Below are 16015 nucleotides of genomic sequence, written 5' to 3'. Positions count from 1 at the left end.
CACCTTGCTCCCTCCTATGTCTCTCTCAGCCTCTCCCATTTCAAAAGGCGCAGCTGCACTGATGGGCTATGCTTGAATTATTCCATCTAACAAGTGTTTTAGCTTACAGCTTTGTCAGCTGCCAGATACGCTCTACAACAATCATAACACGTATGCAGTCATTCTAAGGCCCTCACGGAACAGGGCCAGATGTTTATTTAAATGTTCTGAATTGTTGCTTGCCTACAGACTTATCATTATTATGCACTCATCTATTCAGGCAGCTCCTTATCAACTCATCTACTCATTTCTTTGTCATGAGCTAATTAACAGGAGGTAGAAAAACTGAAGTTTGGAAAAAGATCTTAAGAAATCATCATGCTGTATGAAGAGGAGAAGGCCACGGGCTGGGGGGGAGGGGAATTCAGAAAATTATGGAGGGAAGGAGCTCAGCAATTCTCCAAATTTAGTAACAGTGAAAATAAGAGAGTAGAGGCTCCGTTAAGGTGCACTATGAAAGATTTCGTTAGAAATGTTGTTTCCTGGGAGGCCAGGGTTCCGAGAATGTTAATTTTATCCTTGTGGTTTAGGGTGTCTGAGTTGTAACTTTTCACCGGGAGTGGCTCATTTGGACTCTTGAAGCCGAGCCAGAGGATAAAACCCGTCCTGTGCCTGCTTCTCCTGAGGCTCTGGGGTTCCTCCCTTCTGTGCCAGACCACGAGGAGAGATAGCGTGGGTAGCTGGGGAAGGCAGAGCAGCTATCGGCTGGGCCAGGCGAGGCCCTGCTGGCCATGGCCTCGGAGGCGCCCGGCGAGCGGCTGCGCGAGGAGGCCAGGTGCCCTGTGTGCCTGGATTTCCTGCAGGACCCGGTCAGCGTGGACTGTGGCCACAGCTTCTGTCTCAGGTGCATCTCCGAGTTCTGCGAGAAGTCGGACAGCACGCAGGGTGGCCTGTATGCCTGTCCGCAATGCCGGGGTCCCTTTGGGATGGACAGCTTCAGGCCCAACAGGCAACTGGCCAGCTTGGTGGACAGCGTGCGGCAGCTGGGGCTGGGCGCCGGGCTCGCCGGGGTGCGCCATTGCCCCCGGCATGGCGAGGAGCTGAGCTGCTTCTGCGAGGAGGACCAGGTGGCGCTGTGCTGGATCTGTGACACCACCCCTGAGCACAGGAGCCACCACACCAAGCCGCTGCAGGAGGCCGCCAGGTGCTACCAGGTGAGAGCCGCTGCGAGCGCTCCGCAGGGCAGGGGTGGAGGTCCCTGATTCGGGGTCCGGAAATGCTACTTTAACAGAGGAGCAGCTGAGCCAGAGGTGTTAAGTGCCTTGCCCAGAGACAGAACCAAATGATGTCACCTGATCTGAATAGCTCTGCGCCCGCCTCCCTCAGCTCACATTCAAGTTGAGGTCTGCTTGACTTTGCTCCGCGGTAACCCCCTTTTTAGAACTCCTGTTCAGAAGCCCAGACTCACTCATTGTTTTAGACTGGCCCCCTCTCCCACGAAGCCTTCCCTGGTCCTTAATTTTATGCTGGTCTCATTTATCCTGATGCTGATGGTCTGGATGCTACGGCTGGAGCTCTGGTATGGAGGGCTGTGTTGTCCAATTGGTTCTTGGTTCAGGTGTACATTTTTTACAGTAAACTAATAACTATCATTTGTATAATAGCTTGCTTTTTCATGGTGTTCATCTTACGTTAAAATTGTTACCAAAATAACTCTGGGTTTGAGCATTTGTTAAGAATAGCTTCTGAGCGGGCACACGGCTATGTTCACATTTAAAGCCTTTCAGTGCGTGTGTACCCTGAAGTGGGAATCCAGCAGCTAAGTGCACAGGCCAGTTCTATATTCAACAAATATCTGGGAACTTATAATGTGAGCATATTCAATGAAGAGGTGCCTCATCCTGGAGTATTTGGCCCCCAAAAGTAACGTTGGTGAAACTCTGTAAATAGAATTCTCCCTACTTGTGGTCTTCAAAAGTTTGGGGCATGTTCTGAACACGTTTAGATTCCCAACACCTGGAACCGCTGGTAACACAAAGAAGGCCAAAGTCATGTTTAAGCTACTGACATGTTTAAAGTGCTATCACAGTGAAATTAATTGCAAATACATATTAACTTTCTTAAAATTTTTATTTTTATTTTTTAACTTTGATTGTTTTAAATCAAGGTTTGGGATATTTCTCCCCCTCAACTTCCCTCTGGATCTACCTGAAAATATCTCTTTTAGTTTTACTTCGTGGTTTTGGTTGTCATCTACAAAACTCAGCTGCTAGCGATATTCTAGCTAGACTTTTGCAGTATGCTCCTGCCTTCTTTTTATCCAGGAAGTACCATATAGATACACTAGCATGGCTAGTGTAATATTTTTAGAGAATTTCTCTGTATTTCAGTAGCCCTTCAATTAAATACCAAAGAAGTATCTTCCAAACTCCTTAGCCTGTCAGTCAAGATTTTCTGAGGCCCTATGTTCTGATTCCACAGCTCTTGTCTTAACCAACCATGAGACCAAGTAAAAGTAGCCTAATCACTGTTGTCCCCAAACAGGACACACTGCTCTCACCTCCTCCCTTTGCTCACAGTTTCTTTTCTCTGAGGGAGTTTTTCTCCATCTATAAATGTCAACGTGTTTTATTCCTTGCAAATGCTAAAGCAAATACCACTTCCCTTGTCGTGTTAAATGCTCCCATGAATTATACTGCTTTTTATATGCATTACATTACAATATCTCTTTTTAAAAATAATTGGTATGTAGGACTTATTGAATGATTTTGATAACAGTTTTTGGGTTTTTTTTCTACTCTTTCTGAGACTTATTGAATGACTTTGACTAAGTTTAAAAATGTGTGTATGTGTCTATCTTTGCATGTGTTCTTTGTAAATAAAATATATGTGTTTACCTCTAGCAGGGGTCATAGGGTTGAAAGGAGATTTAATTTCCATTAAATTATTTTTTTTACTCCTTGTGAGATTTACAATGTTCTATATTTCTTTTTCATTTAATAAATACTAACAAGGTTTCTTCTGGCCAAGTAATAATAAACACTTTTCCGATTATAAAGTAATAAATAATTTTAGAAAGTTGAAATACATAGATACAAGGGATAACATCACTTTTCAACCAAGCATTGGTAGATGAGGTTTCATCTACTGAACATTTTCGTTGATCTGTGCCTAGTTTTTTTATATTCATTACAAGCACTTTTTTTTCAAAATTTGGGTCACATTACATAAAATGTACTTATTTTAATTGACTTTATAATTGTGAGCATTTCTTGTTAAGTATTCTGCAATACTTTATTTTAATTCCATCCTGTTAATATAAAATAAATTTTTCTTACCTATTTTTACCATTTTGGTTAGTTTATAGTTTTACTATTTTAATTCTGCAATGAACATAATTTTAAATAAATCTTTGATTGTATCTACTATTGACATTTAAAAATATATTTATGCTTAATTTAGTTATGAATAAAGTTGAATGTTTTTATGTGCTTGCTGGGGCCTGTTTTAGTTGATCCTTATATTTCCTGACACACCTGGTTGGTTCGGTACTGGATGAGGCATCCATAGTGTTTCAGCATATCTTCCCAAACAGGTAAAGCTCCAGATGGCCCTGGAACATGTGAAGGAAGAGATGGAGGAGGCCTTGACTCAGGAGGCCAATGTGGGGAAGAAAACTGTAATTTGGAAGGTAAGAGCATATTGGGGCTTCAGGAGGCTTGCCTGTCTGAAGAATAAAAATTTGAGTCATTAAATCATTCTTCAGCCATCTTGCCTGCTCCAAACTTTTGTTCTATCTACGTAGGCGCTCAAGGAAAACTTCTCAGTGTCATCCTGGATAGCCCATCCCCTCAAATTAAATTGTGGATCTGTGTTCTTTTTATCTCTAACACTACCAGCACTACCCCGACCCAAATTATTAATAGCTTTGCTAATCTTGATCTCACTGAAACTCACTGTTGCATTCCTGGTACCTCGAGCAAAGTCTCCTACTGCCAATATGAGTTTCAAAAATATGTATGTTGGGTGAATGAAATAAGAAATATTTCATAGCATTGATGTTGATGAAATACAGCTAATAGTGGTCATCTTACATAGAGGAGGATAATCGGCATTTTCAGCCATCCATGTATATAATCTCTCTTCTATACTTCATCAGCCCCTTTTTTCTCTTACCCATTTACACAGACACACACACACACACACACACACACACACAGTATGGTTCTCAGTCTGGGAGGTTTTGCCTTCGAAGGGACATTTTGCAATATCTGTCGATATTTTTAGTTGTCACAACTGGAGGTGGGTGGGCGTGCTACTGGCATCTAATGGGTACAGCGAGGCAAGGAATGCTGCTAATACCCTACAGTGCACAGGACAGCCCCCCAAAACTCACAACAAAGAATAACCTGGCCAATATCAGTAGGGTCTAGACTGAGAAACTATATATAGAAATTATATGTAAAACATACTATACTTATATAAGAGAGAGAATTTATTTTATAAAATATTTCTATTCTTTATTCTGCTCCAAACAACCCTTCTTCTCTGATAATTTTTTACATTTTCCTAATTCTTTCCTAATTTTTTCCTTGAAAATTTTGTCTTACACTCTATCCTCAGACAGTTATTTCCATAGGGACCATTTTTGCTACATTTGTCTTCTGACATAAGTCTTATCTTTTGCCACAGCTATATATTTATATGTAAAGCTAAACATTTATTGATAATTTTTGTTCTTTTTAGGCTAATAATCCAAGTCAATTGTTTTTAATTCTTACTTGATTTACAAAATCAGAAACTCCATGTCCAAGGTCTTGGTTCTCGCATTTTTTTAAAACTTCCACTGATTACTCTAAAGTAGAGATGATGCTAAATTCCTGTGCTAAGCCAAATAAACTTGCGTGATCTTTACCATTGAGAATGTATTCGTGTGAGCCATATGCGATAGGCATGGGTTTAATAAAATGAACTCTAAATTCTACAAAATCCCTTCTCCTTTCTCTATCTGCAGATATAATTGTAGTACTCAAAAGGATGATGTAAGAGAAAGAAGAAGTGCACCCAAACCCCTTCTTACCACACTATCCGTCATGCCCCAAAGATAACTGCACTCTTTTTCAATGACTGAGTTATTGGCCTCACTCCTCAATAGCCCAGCCTCCAACATGGGGGAGAAACTACATGAGTTGTACCTTTCAGATCTGAATATGGAATTCAGAGCTGTTTGTTTTTAACGAAGTCAGAATTCTATGAATCTAGTGGTTTAGAAAGTGGTAGAAAGAGGTAGAGGCAGGTAATTGGAGGAAGGAGATGAATCTCTTGGGATTCATAAACCATCATTAATTTTTTTTTTTTTTTTTTTTTGGTGAGGAAGACTGGCCCTGAGCTAAAATATGCATCAGTCTTCCTGTATTTTGTATGTGGACACCACCACAGCATAGCTTGATGAGCAGCGTGTAGGTCTATGCCTGGGATCTGAACCTGTGAACCCTGGGCTGCTGAAGCAGAGTGTGCAAACTTAACCACTACACCACCAGACCAGCCCCTTAAAATTTTTTTAAGGTGGTAGCTTATGCTGTTTAATCAAACCAAGATGTTATAATGTTTAATAATGGACCAGGGAATCCAAAATGTAGAGAGACTGTGAGAGAATAATTTGCCTCTTATACTCAGTTGAAAGCTAGTTTTCTGGATACCAGTCTCAAGAGGATAAAATTTATATATAATAACGCTGTAGCAAAATATCTTCCTTAGGCCTATCCAAAAATTGTAGATGTGAGATTTGGGTAGAAATCAGAATTAATTCCCTGAAGTTAACTCTGCAGTAAGTGGCCTGAGGATCACTTAGTTCTTTCTTGGCTCTGCAGAAAAGATTAGCCTTATGGTTTTAAGATTACTGTATTACTAAGGAATGTTCACATTTTCTAATCTCGAAGCCTTTTCTTATTCACATTTCTAAATCCACGTCTCTCTAATCTTTTTTCGTAATTCAATTGTACCTACACAATGCTCATTTCAATGACTATTCTAATAGTAAATTTTAATTGCTATTGTACAAGTACTCTATGCTGCTCACTTTGCTCAAGAGTTTAATAGACATTTAATTCTAATTCCCATGCTCTTCTTTCTCACATTTTATGTATGGTACTGAAACTTGAATATAAAAGTGCCTTGCCCCCAAGTCCATGGCAAAATGGGAACCCAAACCCAACAGTCTTTCTCAAGTTCTGAGTTTGAGAACTCTACCAGGCTGCTTCTCATATGAGTGGCCTCTGGTTTCTGCATGTTGTTAAAAGGCACCCAGTCAGTTTGCAGAGTTATGGAGCTGAGATCACTCGGGACATTGCCTTCCCCAGCTTCACCCTTCCATACACAAAGGTGGAAGCCAGACGCTGTGCCCCCGTCACTGATGATTTGATCCACTGTGTCACTCCAGGAGAAAGTGGAAATGCGGAGGCAGCGCTTCAGGTTGGAGTTTGAGAAGTATCGAGGCTTCCTGGCCCAGGAGGAGCTACTGCAACTGAGGCGGCTGGAGGAGGAGGAGCGAGCCACTCTGCAGAAGCTGCGGGAGAGCAAGAGCCGGCTAGTCCAGCAGAGCAGGGCCCTGAAGGAGCTGGCTGAGGAGCTGGAGGAGAGGTGCCAGCGCCCAGCCCTGGGTCTGCTGGAGGTGAGGCTGGGTGCCTGGGGGAAGCGAGGGTGGATGTGAGACCAATGGGGCAGACAGCACCTTTCAGAGAAAAACCGTTTAGGCATTTATGCTCTTTAGGAAAAGGGCATCCTAGAACTTTCTTGGAAGGCATCTTAATTCTAAATCCTACCATCAGAATCAGAAGGAACCCTGGAGAATCATATAAAATAGTTCGTATTGAAGACAAAAACCTAAATATTTTTAAAAATTAAAATTAATTTGATGATTTACGTAAGACTAAAGAGGAAAAGGACAACATGCACTATGTTGGCTGAAAAACACTTCTTAAAACCTCACAGTCAATCTGTAAATAACTCGAGTGCTATATTCAGTGACGGCCAATCCAAAAAGTCTTTGGTAACCTGTTTCAGTCAATAGCCAAGCATATGAATAATGTTTTAAATTGTCTAGCTTGAAATTTTAATGTTAAATTTTAAGGTACATGCTAATTTCCTTGCCCCTATTGCATGCCTATTCCAGGCACAATGGGAAGGAATTACATGGGCTCCATGCAGCTTGCTCACAATCTGTTTGAGATTCTAGAGCAGACAAATAACAGGGAAAAGGAAATATTTGTTTTTAATTCTCCATTAAGGCATTAAGATCCCAAGTGAATTGGAAGAGTTGTCATTGATGGATGTATGTTATCATGATAGAACCCACTACAATAAAAATTTTCTGGGCACACTTCATTCTATCTCATCCTCAATCACCTATTCAGGGGTTTCTGAACTAAATAATTCATATCCTCAGGGTTGGCCTACTGGCGCAGCGGTTAAATTCGCACATTCCACTTCTTGGTGGCCAGGGGTTCGCTAGTTCGGATCCCAGGTGTGGACATGGCACCTCTTGGCAAAAGCCATGCTGTGGTAGGCGTCCCACATATAAAGTAGAGGAAGATGGTCATGGATGTTAGCTCAAAGCCTGTCTTCCTCAGCAAAAAGAGGAGGATTGGCAGCAGATGTTAGCTCAGGGCTAACCTTCCTCAAAAAAAAAAAAAAAATTCAGGGCTGGCCCCATGGCCAGAGTGGTTAAGTTCGCGCTCTCCGCTGCAGGTGGCCCAGTGTTTCGTTGGTTCGAATCCTGGGCGCGAACATGGCACTGCTCATCAAACCACGCTGAGGCAGTGTCCCACATGCCACAACTAGAAGGACCCACAACAAAGAATATACAACTATGTACCGGGGGGCTTTGGGGAGAAAAAGGAAAAAAATAAAATCTTTAAAAAATAAATAAATAAATAAAAAATTAGATTATCTTTAAAAAAAACAATTCATATCCTCATACAAGTACAGTGACTAATCAGCACTGGGCACATAGTGAGGGTCATTAAATGAAGGAATTTACAAAGCATTTGTATTTCATTTGTCCAATTTTATCTTCAATATAGCTATATATAAGTAAAAAATTATTATTATCATTATTATTGTTATTGTTATGCCAGTTTCCTTGTGAGCAAACTAAGAGTCAGAAAGGAATTAATTTTCCAAATTCCAGACAGTAAATACACAGAGGAACTTCAGCATTTTCAATAATAACATTCATTATCTTATCTTACTGTATCTCAAAACACAACATTTAAAACGAGCATTTATTAGCACCAAATAAATGTTAAAATGATTTATAATGCAAATCTTAGGGAGAATATATTCTTAAATAATTTACTTCCATTTTTATACCTACCTTTTCCTTTCTTCCCCAGTATCATGAGCTACACTTTACCCCCAGTGGCCAAGACCAAGGCCTGCCATTCCCATAAAAAGTAAAACTAATCATTTCCTTGTTTTTAAAAATTAATCTGACAAGTGGTTATTTTTAGAGGGAGAGGGGAAATATAATGCAGGTGATTTATTTAATAATCTACTTTGAGATAAACTGCTGCCAGATATTGATGACTTCTAATTTTATCCACTTAAGTAACACTCACATATGAGTCCACAGCTATGGTGTGTTGGTTCAGAGAATGAGGAATTTGGGGTTTTCTTACAGAGACATTGAGAGTAATGTTTTGTGTCTATACCTTTCACTGTTTCTCAAATTATGCAGATGTTTAGGATCTGTTTTTACCCTAATTCCATCTACCTGGTGCATCTATTTGGTGCAGAAGGTAACTCTTTGTTAATATATCCAAATGTCAGAATTATCAATTCAGAAAATAGTTAAATTGGTAGATATCCTAGGAACTAACCTAAACCTTGTGTAATCTGATTCGATTCTAATAGAGGAAAACTGATTCTAGCATTTTAAATTCACAGGAAAATTCAACGACAGCCTATTTTTGGCTTTTCTTAAGAGAGATTCACGTCTCCTATAGTTTTATCTTAATAGTTAACAATTTCTACTAATTCCTCAACAGATGGTCGTGGTTTGTCCCCAATGTGTCAAAAGCAGTTTAGAGAACTTAACTCACACCTGCTTGTGTTTTTCTTTCGCTTTCAGGGTGTGAGAGGAGCCTTGAACCGGTACGTTCGCTTTCAGAATCACAGAGGGGGTTGGGATAGTCCAAGGAGGTTGGTGGATTACCTCACTGAGAACTATTGATTCTGTGCTCTTCTCAGAAGTGAGAGTGTTACAAGGCTGGAACCAGAGACCATCCCCATGGAGCTGAAGACAATGTGTCGTATCCCTGGCATGAGGGAAATGTTGAGGAAGTTCCAAGGTAGGTTGCATCGTAGAGCTTGGGGAACTATAGTGCCTGGAAATTGGCTGTTATTGCAGTTTGTTACCTTACAGGCTAGATCAACAAACAGAACCCAAAGTTTAGGGGCTAAAATCAGCAAAGGTTTATTCTGAGATCATGTTATTGGTTCATTATTGGATTGTGTCTCACTGTGGGACCTGTGCAGATAGAGATCCACATCCTTCCTGTTGCTGGTAGCCATAGGAAAGGGAAGGTTACGGTGAATCACGCACTGCTCCTAAAGGCATCCACACTGAAGTGGCCCATGTGGCTTCCCTCAAGATTTTATTGATAGAAGTGAGTTGCACGGCCATAAAAAACTATAAGGGTAGGGGCCGGCCTGATGGTGTAGTGGTTGAGTTTGTGCACTCTGCTTTGGCGGCCCATGGTTCACCGGTTCGGATCCCAGGCGCAGACCTATACTCTGCTTATCAAGCCATGCTGTGGCAGGCACCCCACATGTAAAGTAGCGGAAGATGGGCACAGATGTTAGCTCAGGGCCAATCTTCCTCAGGAAAAAAGTAGAGGATTGGCAATGGATGTTAGCTCAGGGCTGATCTTCCTCAAAAAAACCAAAAAAATAACTATAAAGGGACATAAGAGAGAGCTCTGTGCCCAAAAGAAAGAGGACTGGGATATTTGTGATCAGTCCTAAAGAATATCTGAGTCACTGACATCCACATAAGCTGCATTTGGTTAGAACAATGGGCTTGAAAGTGTAGTTCATCTCTTATTAGCTGTGATATGAGTAAGATTAGTTCCAATAAATCTCCATTTTCTTGTTTATAAAATGTGAAAAAAATTATTGTTTGGAGGACTAAATGAAACATATTTAAAAAAGGGTAAAAAATCATCAATAAGAAAACATTGTGGGGTATCAAATAAGAAGTTCGATTTATTTTATTATCTAATTTGATAAGTTGCTTAAATTAGAGAGTCAATAAAGCCAAAAATATTCAATCAATTATTTTTATATAGGAATTACTGTAATGTCATAAATTAATTTGTTTGGTTTGATTATGTTATTCTTTAAAACAGTATATATTCAATATTATTAAAATTTCTTTTTTTAATCCAGTTATACCAAGTAATGAAAACAGTGGCTAATAGTGGCTAAATAGTGGTTTCACTACTTACAGGGAACCAACCTCGTCCCATAGTGAGAAAACCCACATTAGCAGTCCTATTCAGTGATTTAATCCACATTCTGATGGGCAGATGAATGTACACTAACTGCATGAATCGTTGCAGGTCATTACACTCTCAGAATCTGTGTCCTCATTTTCCTGTTTCTTTTTACTGAATTGAGTAATTAATCAATTCAACAAAATTGTCTATTTTATGCCAGCCACTTTTCTAGTCATTCGAATATATCTTTGAACAACGGCGACAAAAATCCTACAAATCTGCAGCTTCATGTTACAAATGGTTATTTAAATTATTCAAAATACACAGAATGTCAGATGATACAGAATATTGAAAAAACAAAATATGGTAAGGGTGACCAGAAATTCTGGGGATAAAGCATCTAATTTTGAATTTGGTGATCAAGGAAGACCTCATCCAGTAAAGGATAACTTAGCAAACAGCTTGTCTGGAGGAGAGCATTCCAGTAGCAGGAAGAAGGAGTGTCAAGGCCTGAGATGGAAGTGTGGAAGATGTGTTCTGGGAGCTATGAGGAGGCTGTGCAGCTGCAGCAGAGTGAGAGGAGAGTCAACAGTGCAGGACCCTCCAGGCAGGCCACTGCGAACAGGATGCTTTACCTCTGAGTCAAATAGGAAAGTAATGAAAAGTTGTATACAGAGGAATAGCACGAGTGGATTAATGTTCTGTGGGGATCACTCTGCATGCTTTATTGAAAACAATGTACAGATGGGCAAGGTTTGAAGTGTGAAGTTAGGAGCCTTTGCAATAATTCAATCAGATGATGGTAGTAGTGCTGGAGGTGCTGAGAAATGGACAGAATCTTGGTGTATTTTGAAGGTAGAGCTGGCAAAACTTGCTGTTGGATTAGATATGAGGTGTCTTTAACCACTTGCCCTGGGCCAGCCCCTGCAAATTTTATTTTTAAATGCGGAAGATCTTCCCAAGAGTACCCAAGTGCTCTGGATGTAGATGAAAGGGTTCTAAATGATCATGCACTTGGTTTGTCATATTATCAACGTTATGTTTTTACTGGAGCAATAAGGAGCCCTGAATTAAGAAGAGGCAGCAGTGGAATACACCCGAAGGTAATGAAGAATATCCTTAGTGACCTGCAAGGTGAAATACTTATTTTGTTTTCTCCAGGAATTATTAGAGAGAGGAAAGTGAGGAAGAGTGTGACTATTCTCAATATCATGGCTTTCTAAGTTTTTACCAGTCTTTTCTGTCCTTTCACATGTCCCACAAAATTCTTTCCGCAGTCGATGTAAAGCTGGACCCTGCCACGGCCCACCCTAGTCTCCTCTTGACTGCTGACCTGCGCAGTGTGCAGGAAGGAGAACTGTGGAAGGTTGTCCCCAACAACCCCGAGCGATTTGACACATGGCCTTGTATCCTAGGTTTGCAGAACTTCTCATCAGGGAGGCATTACTGGGAAGTTGTCGTGGGAGAAAGAGCAGAGTGGGGTTTAGGTGTCTGTCAAGACACCATGCCAAGAAAAGGGGAGGCCACACCGTCTCCGGAGAACGGGGTCTGGGCCATGTGGCTGCTGAAAGGGAATGAATATATGGTCCTTGCCTCACCGTCAGTGCCTCTCCTCCACCTGGAACGGCCTCGCCGAATTGGGATTTTCTTGGACTACGAAGCAGGCGAAATCTCCTTTTACAATGTCACAAATGGGTCTTACATCTACTCATTCAGCCAACTGTTCTCTGGTCTCCTCAGACCTTATTTTTTCATCTGTGACACGACGCCTCTTATCTTGCCACCTATAACAGAAGCGGAGTCAGGAGACTGGGCATCCAGGTGTCTTCTTGACTCTGCCTCTAGTGTTAGAGACGATCATTCCTAAAATTCTGTTCTTGACAATTTTAAGCCTAGCAAAGTTTCCTGGAGTGGAGTGGGGGATACAAATATGCTAAGCTTCAACAAATACCCCCATTTAGATCATGACTGTAATCTTTATTGCTGTGGAAATTTTCCCATAGGGACAAAACAGAAAATATGAAATATTTGCATTTGGAGGAGCGTTGTAGAACATAATAATTTTAGAAATGGGGCACTCTCATCACTCTTTTTCCAAATGGCTCCATACATTCTTTTTTTTATTATTATTGTTTTTTGCTGCTTTATTAGTTATTCTGGGCATCAAGGGGATAGAACTGAGGTTGGAATGCCACCAAAACCAAGGACGCTTTCTCTCCATCACAGTCTCTCAGGGACCACCTGAGATCATTAAATCTCCCATGTCCATTTCTTTCCCCCATCTCTATTTTTTGAACTGAGTCTTTTATTAGACTTCTTTGAACACAGGACAGAAACTGATCGTATTAAAATGGAGCACCAAGTTTCACATGTACACGGGCAGCTTACCAGCTGGAATTTGGATACCATTTCTTTATTCTGTAGAGTAAAGATAATTTGATGTTGATGGCTTGATTTGCATCATTTCTTTCCTAATTATTGTGGCTGAGAGTGAGAAGAATCTAGTAGTAACATGGCCTCAGGAGGCCAAAGTGTACCGTGTGTGTGTGTGTTTGTTTTGGAGAATGAGCAGTTCTCAGAGCAGAGGTACCTGAGCTCATATATCCTAAAATGTGACCTTTATAAGACAGATGCCAGAATGTTAACCAACACATGGAAATAAGGAGGAGATTCATTTCTATTCACAGGGCTCCTTGAAATGAAAATTAGTAAAGTGCAAGGAACAACATGTGAATGAGGGATTCCCTGTGTCTTAAAGTTTCAGCTGTAGCAGGGGGGCCACCTCTTTTATTAATAGTCTCTGACACTGTCTCTCATTATACTCCCTCTATCTCCTTCCTTTCACCACACTGGCTACATTTTGAGCCTTGCATAGCTGAAACAAGCACCTTCCTCAGGGCCTTTGCACTGGCACTTTCCCCTGCAGGGCACACACTTCACCAGATAACCTCTCCATACGCTTTCTTGATGAGTCTTTCTTCAAATGAATAGACTTTATATTAAACAAAGACTTTTATACATTCATTATAATTTCTCACTCCTTTTAATATCCTTTCATGGCAAGTCTTCCATATATTAAGAATTCGAAATGGCAATTCTTAAATTGGTTCAGAAGAGTCCGATATCATTCCAGCATCAGATCCATAATTCTGTTTCTCCTCCTCATTTTCCTTCTCTCTCATTCTCTCTCTCTCTCTGCCTCTGTGTCTTTTGCTTTGTTTCTGTTTGTTTCTCCCTTTCTCTCTTTATTGATCCTTACTTTTTTTTTTTTTGCTTTATACCTTTTATTGTAACCTTCTATTTTCTTCTAGATTAATATACAGTCATGCATCACATAATGATGTTTCGGTCAATGGCGGACTGCATATACAATGGTTATCCCATAAGATTAGTTCTATATAGCCTGGATGTGTAGTAGGCTATACCATGTAGATTTGTGTAGGTGCACTCTATGATATTTACACAATAATGAAATTGCCTAACAACGCATTTCTTAGAACATATCCTCATCGCTAAGTGATGTGAGACTGTATTCAGAATCATTCCTGTATATATTCCCAATTCCTATGACTATATTCAATTACTTTTTAAACCCTTTTTATTCTGGGACCGATTTTTGAGGATTATGAGGTTCATTCCCCTGAATGTAATATCATTGATTTCTACACCATACCCCTCTGGGATTGCAACTTTTCCTTTATCTTTGGATATAATTTTTAGAGTAGAAATTTCTCAGAATTCTGGTTCAACTAGTTCTTTGACCTAGCCACTTACTGGTTGTAAGACTTCAAACAAACAACTCTCTCTGTGTCAGTCTCAGCTACTTAATATGGTTCCTGTACACGGAACAATGATATTGACCTCACAAATGTTGTAAATGTGATGGTAAATGTTTAAGGTCATGATTGATATTATTGGTTTAAATTCAACTTTGCTACTTAAATATGATGATGATGAAACATAATAATATTTGGCTTATTTTTAAAGTATATTCTGTACCTTCCCAACAAAATTCTTGTCATTGAAAGCTAACTTCACTGCTGTCTTTCTCCGTATCTGTGTGTAATAAATAATTGCTAACCAAATGCTAAAACTTTTAAATGCTAACCAACTATTAATTAATTGCAAATTTAGTTAACATTATGCTGCTAATAATCTGCCAAACTTTTGATCCTCCTCTTTAACTCTACCTTAATTTTAAGGTGTTTTTCTCTTCCAGGGAGATTTCTTTGACTGAAATCTTTCACTTACTTTTGAATAATATTACCGGTGGAGCTTTCTTTCTAGATTTTTAAACATTTTTCTTTCTAGACTTTGCATTTGGAGGAGAATTATGGAGTATAATAATCTTCACTGTACTCCAGCCCCTCCCATGTTCATTCTCAATGCAGCAGCTGGACCGATCCTTTTAGTGCCCAAGATGGTAATACCATTGCAATGACCTCTCATTCGACCTAAGGTTGAAGCCAAAATCTTTACAATTAACCCTCAGACTCCAGAGGGTGTGAACACCAATTCCTTCTCTGCTTCCATCTCCCTTTTTTTACTTGCCTTTTCATCTTTCTCCCTCTACACTGGGCTCCCAGCTGGGTCCTTCACTCCATCTGTCCTTTCAGCTCTGCCCTCTGCCTGCAATTCTTCCCTAGATGTCACCTTTCCTCATTCTCTTTCCACCTTTAAGCCTGTTCAAATCCAGCTTCTCAGTGAGGACTGTACAGCCCTACCTATCCCAGATTCCACTCAGAACCCACCCTCCCAGTCCCCTTCACAAGGCCAGTGGTGGCTCTTTTTTTCCAATATAGTATTTATCAACTATAATGTATTAGTTAATAAGAAATATAATGTGTTACATTGTTATTTATTATTTATTTTGTTGGTTTGCTTTTGCCTTTTCTTGGAATAATGTAAACACTCTGTTGGGAGGGATCTTTGTCTATCGATAACAATATGTTTGACATATACCAAGCACCTCAAACACTGGTTTGTACATGGTTATCACTCAGTCCATATTTGTTGAATGAATAAATGACTGACTTTCTGGGGGAAGAATTAAATGATGGATGTGAAAGTGTTTTGTGAAATATAATATATTACAGTCGTGGTGTTATCATTATTTATAAATAGACAATCACTGACCAATAAAGTTAACATCAAGTGCTAAAAGAATAACATCAATTTTTAGATATAGAGAAAATTTGAATAGAAGGTTAAGTTTGTAGAGGTGATGGATTCCAGTGACACGATGACTTCTTGTGCCCAGGTGTAGTCTCATTGATCCTTCTGTAGCTTCCCTGTGACATCACAATAACATCTTTGAATCACGTGTTGCCTCATATGCATTCCATATACCACCTCTCAAAATGTTATGCTCGCCAGGAATATAGGGAATGTTATACAAAATTATATGGACTAAAAGCTTTTTTTAAAAAATTGACTTTCCTGCCTTATGTGCTCCTCTGCATCTGAGCTGCACAGTAGAGCCGCTTTTTCTCCCTGGGGTCTTGGGTCTTCTCTCTTCCCCATCACTTCCTTATTAC

General features: G+C 40.0%; 1 protein-coding gene across 1 annotated transcript in view; it reads left to right on the top strand.

The window, feature by feature from the left end:
* The window catches only part of TRIM58 (tripartite motif containing 58), a 57300-nt gene extending 44376 nt beyond the window's left edge, over positions 1 to 12924 (top strand). Inside the window, exons 5-10 of the mRNA XM_023625583.2 lie at positions 570 to 1193; positions 3575 to 3670; positions 6419 to 6649; positions 9110 to 9132; positions 9229 to 9329; positions 11756 to 12924. Of these exons, the coding sequence (XP_023481351.1) occupies positions 771 to 1193; positions 3575 to 3670; positions 6419 to 6649; positions 9110 to 9132; positions 9229 to 9329; positions 11756 to 12345 (1464 nt within the window). The 5' untranslated portion in view covers positions 570 to 770 and the 3' untranslated portion in view covers positions 12346 to 12924. The remainder of the gene's footprint in view (positions 1 to 569; positions 1194 to 3574; positions 3671 to 6418; positions 6650 to 9109; positions 9133 to 9228; positions 9330 to 11755) is intronic.
* Positions 12925 to 16015: the final 3091 nt, after the last annotated feature.

Source organism: Equus caballus, chromosome 21 (assembly GCF_041296265.1).
Source record: "Equus caballus isolate H_3958 breed thoroughbred chromosome 21, TB-T2T, whole genome shotgun sequence".
NCBI lineage: Eukaryota > Metazoa > Chordata > Mammalia > Perissodactyla > Equidae > Equus > Equus caballus.
The sequence above is the reverse complement of the archived record's forward strand: the minus strand, read 5'-3'. Positions and strand labels throughout refer to the sequence as shown.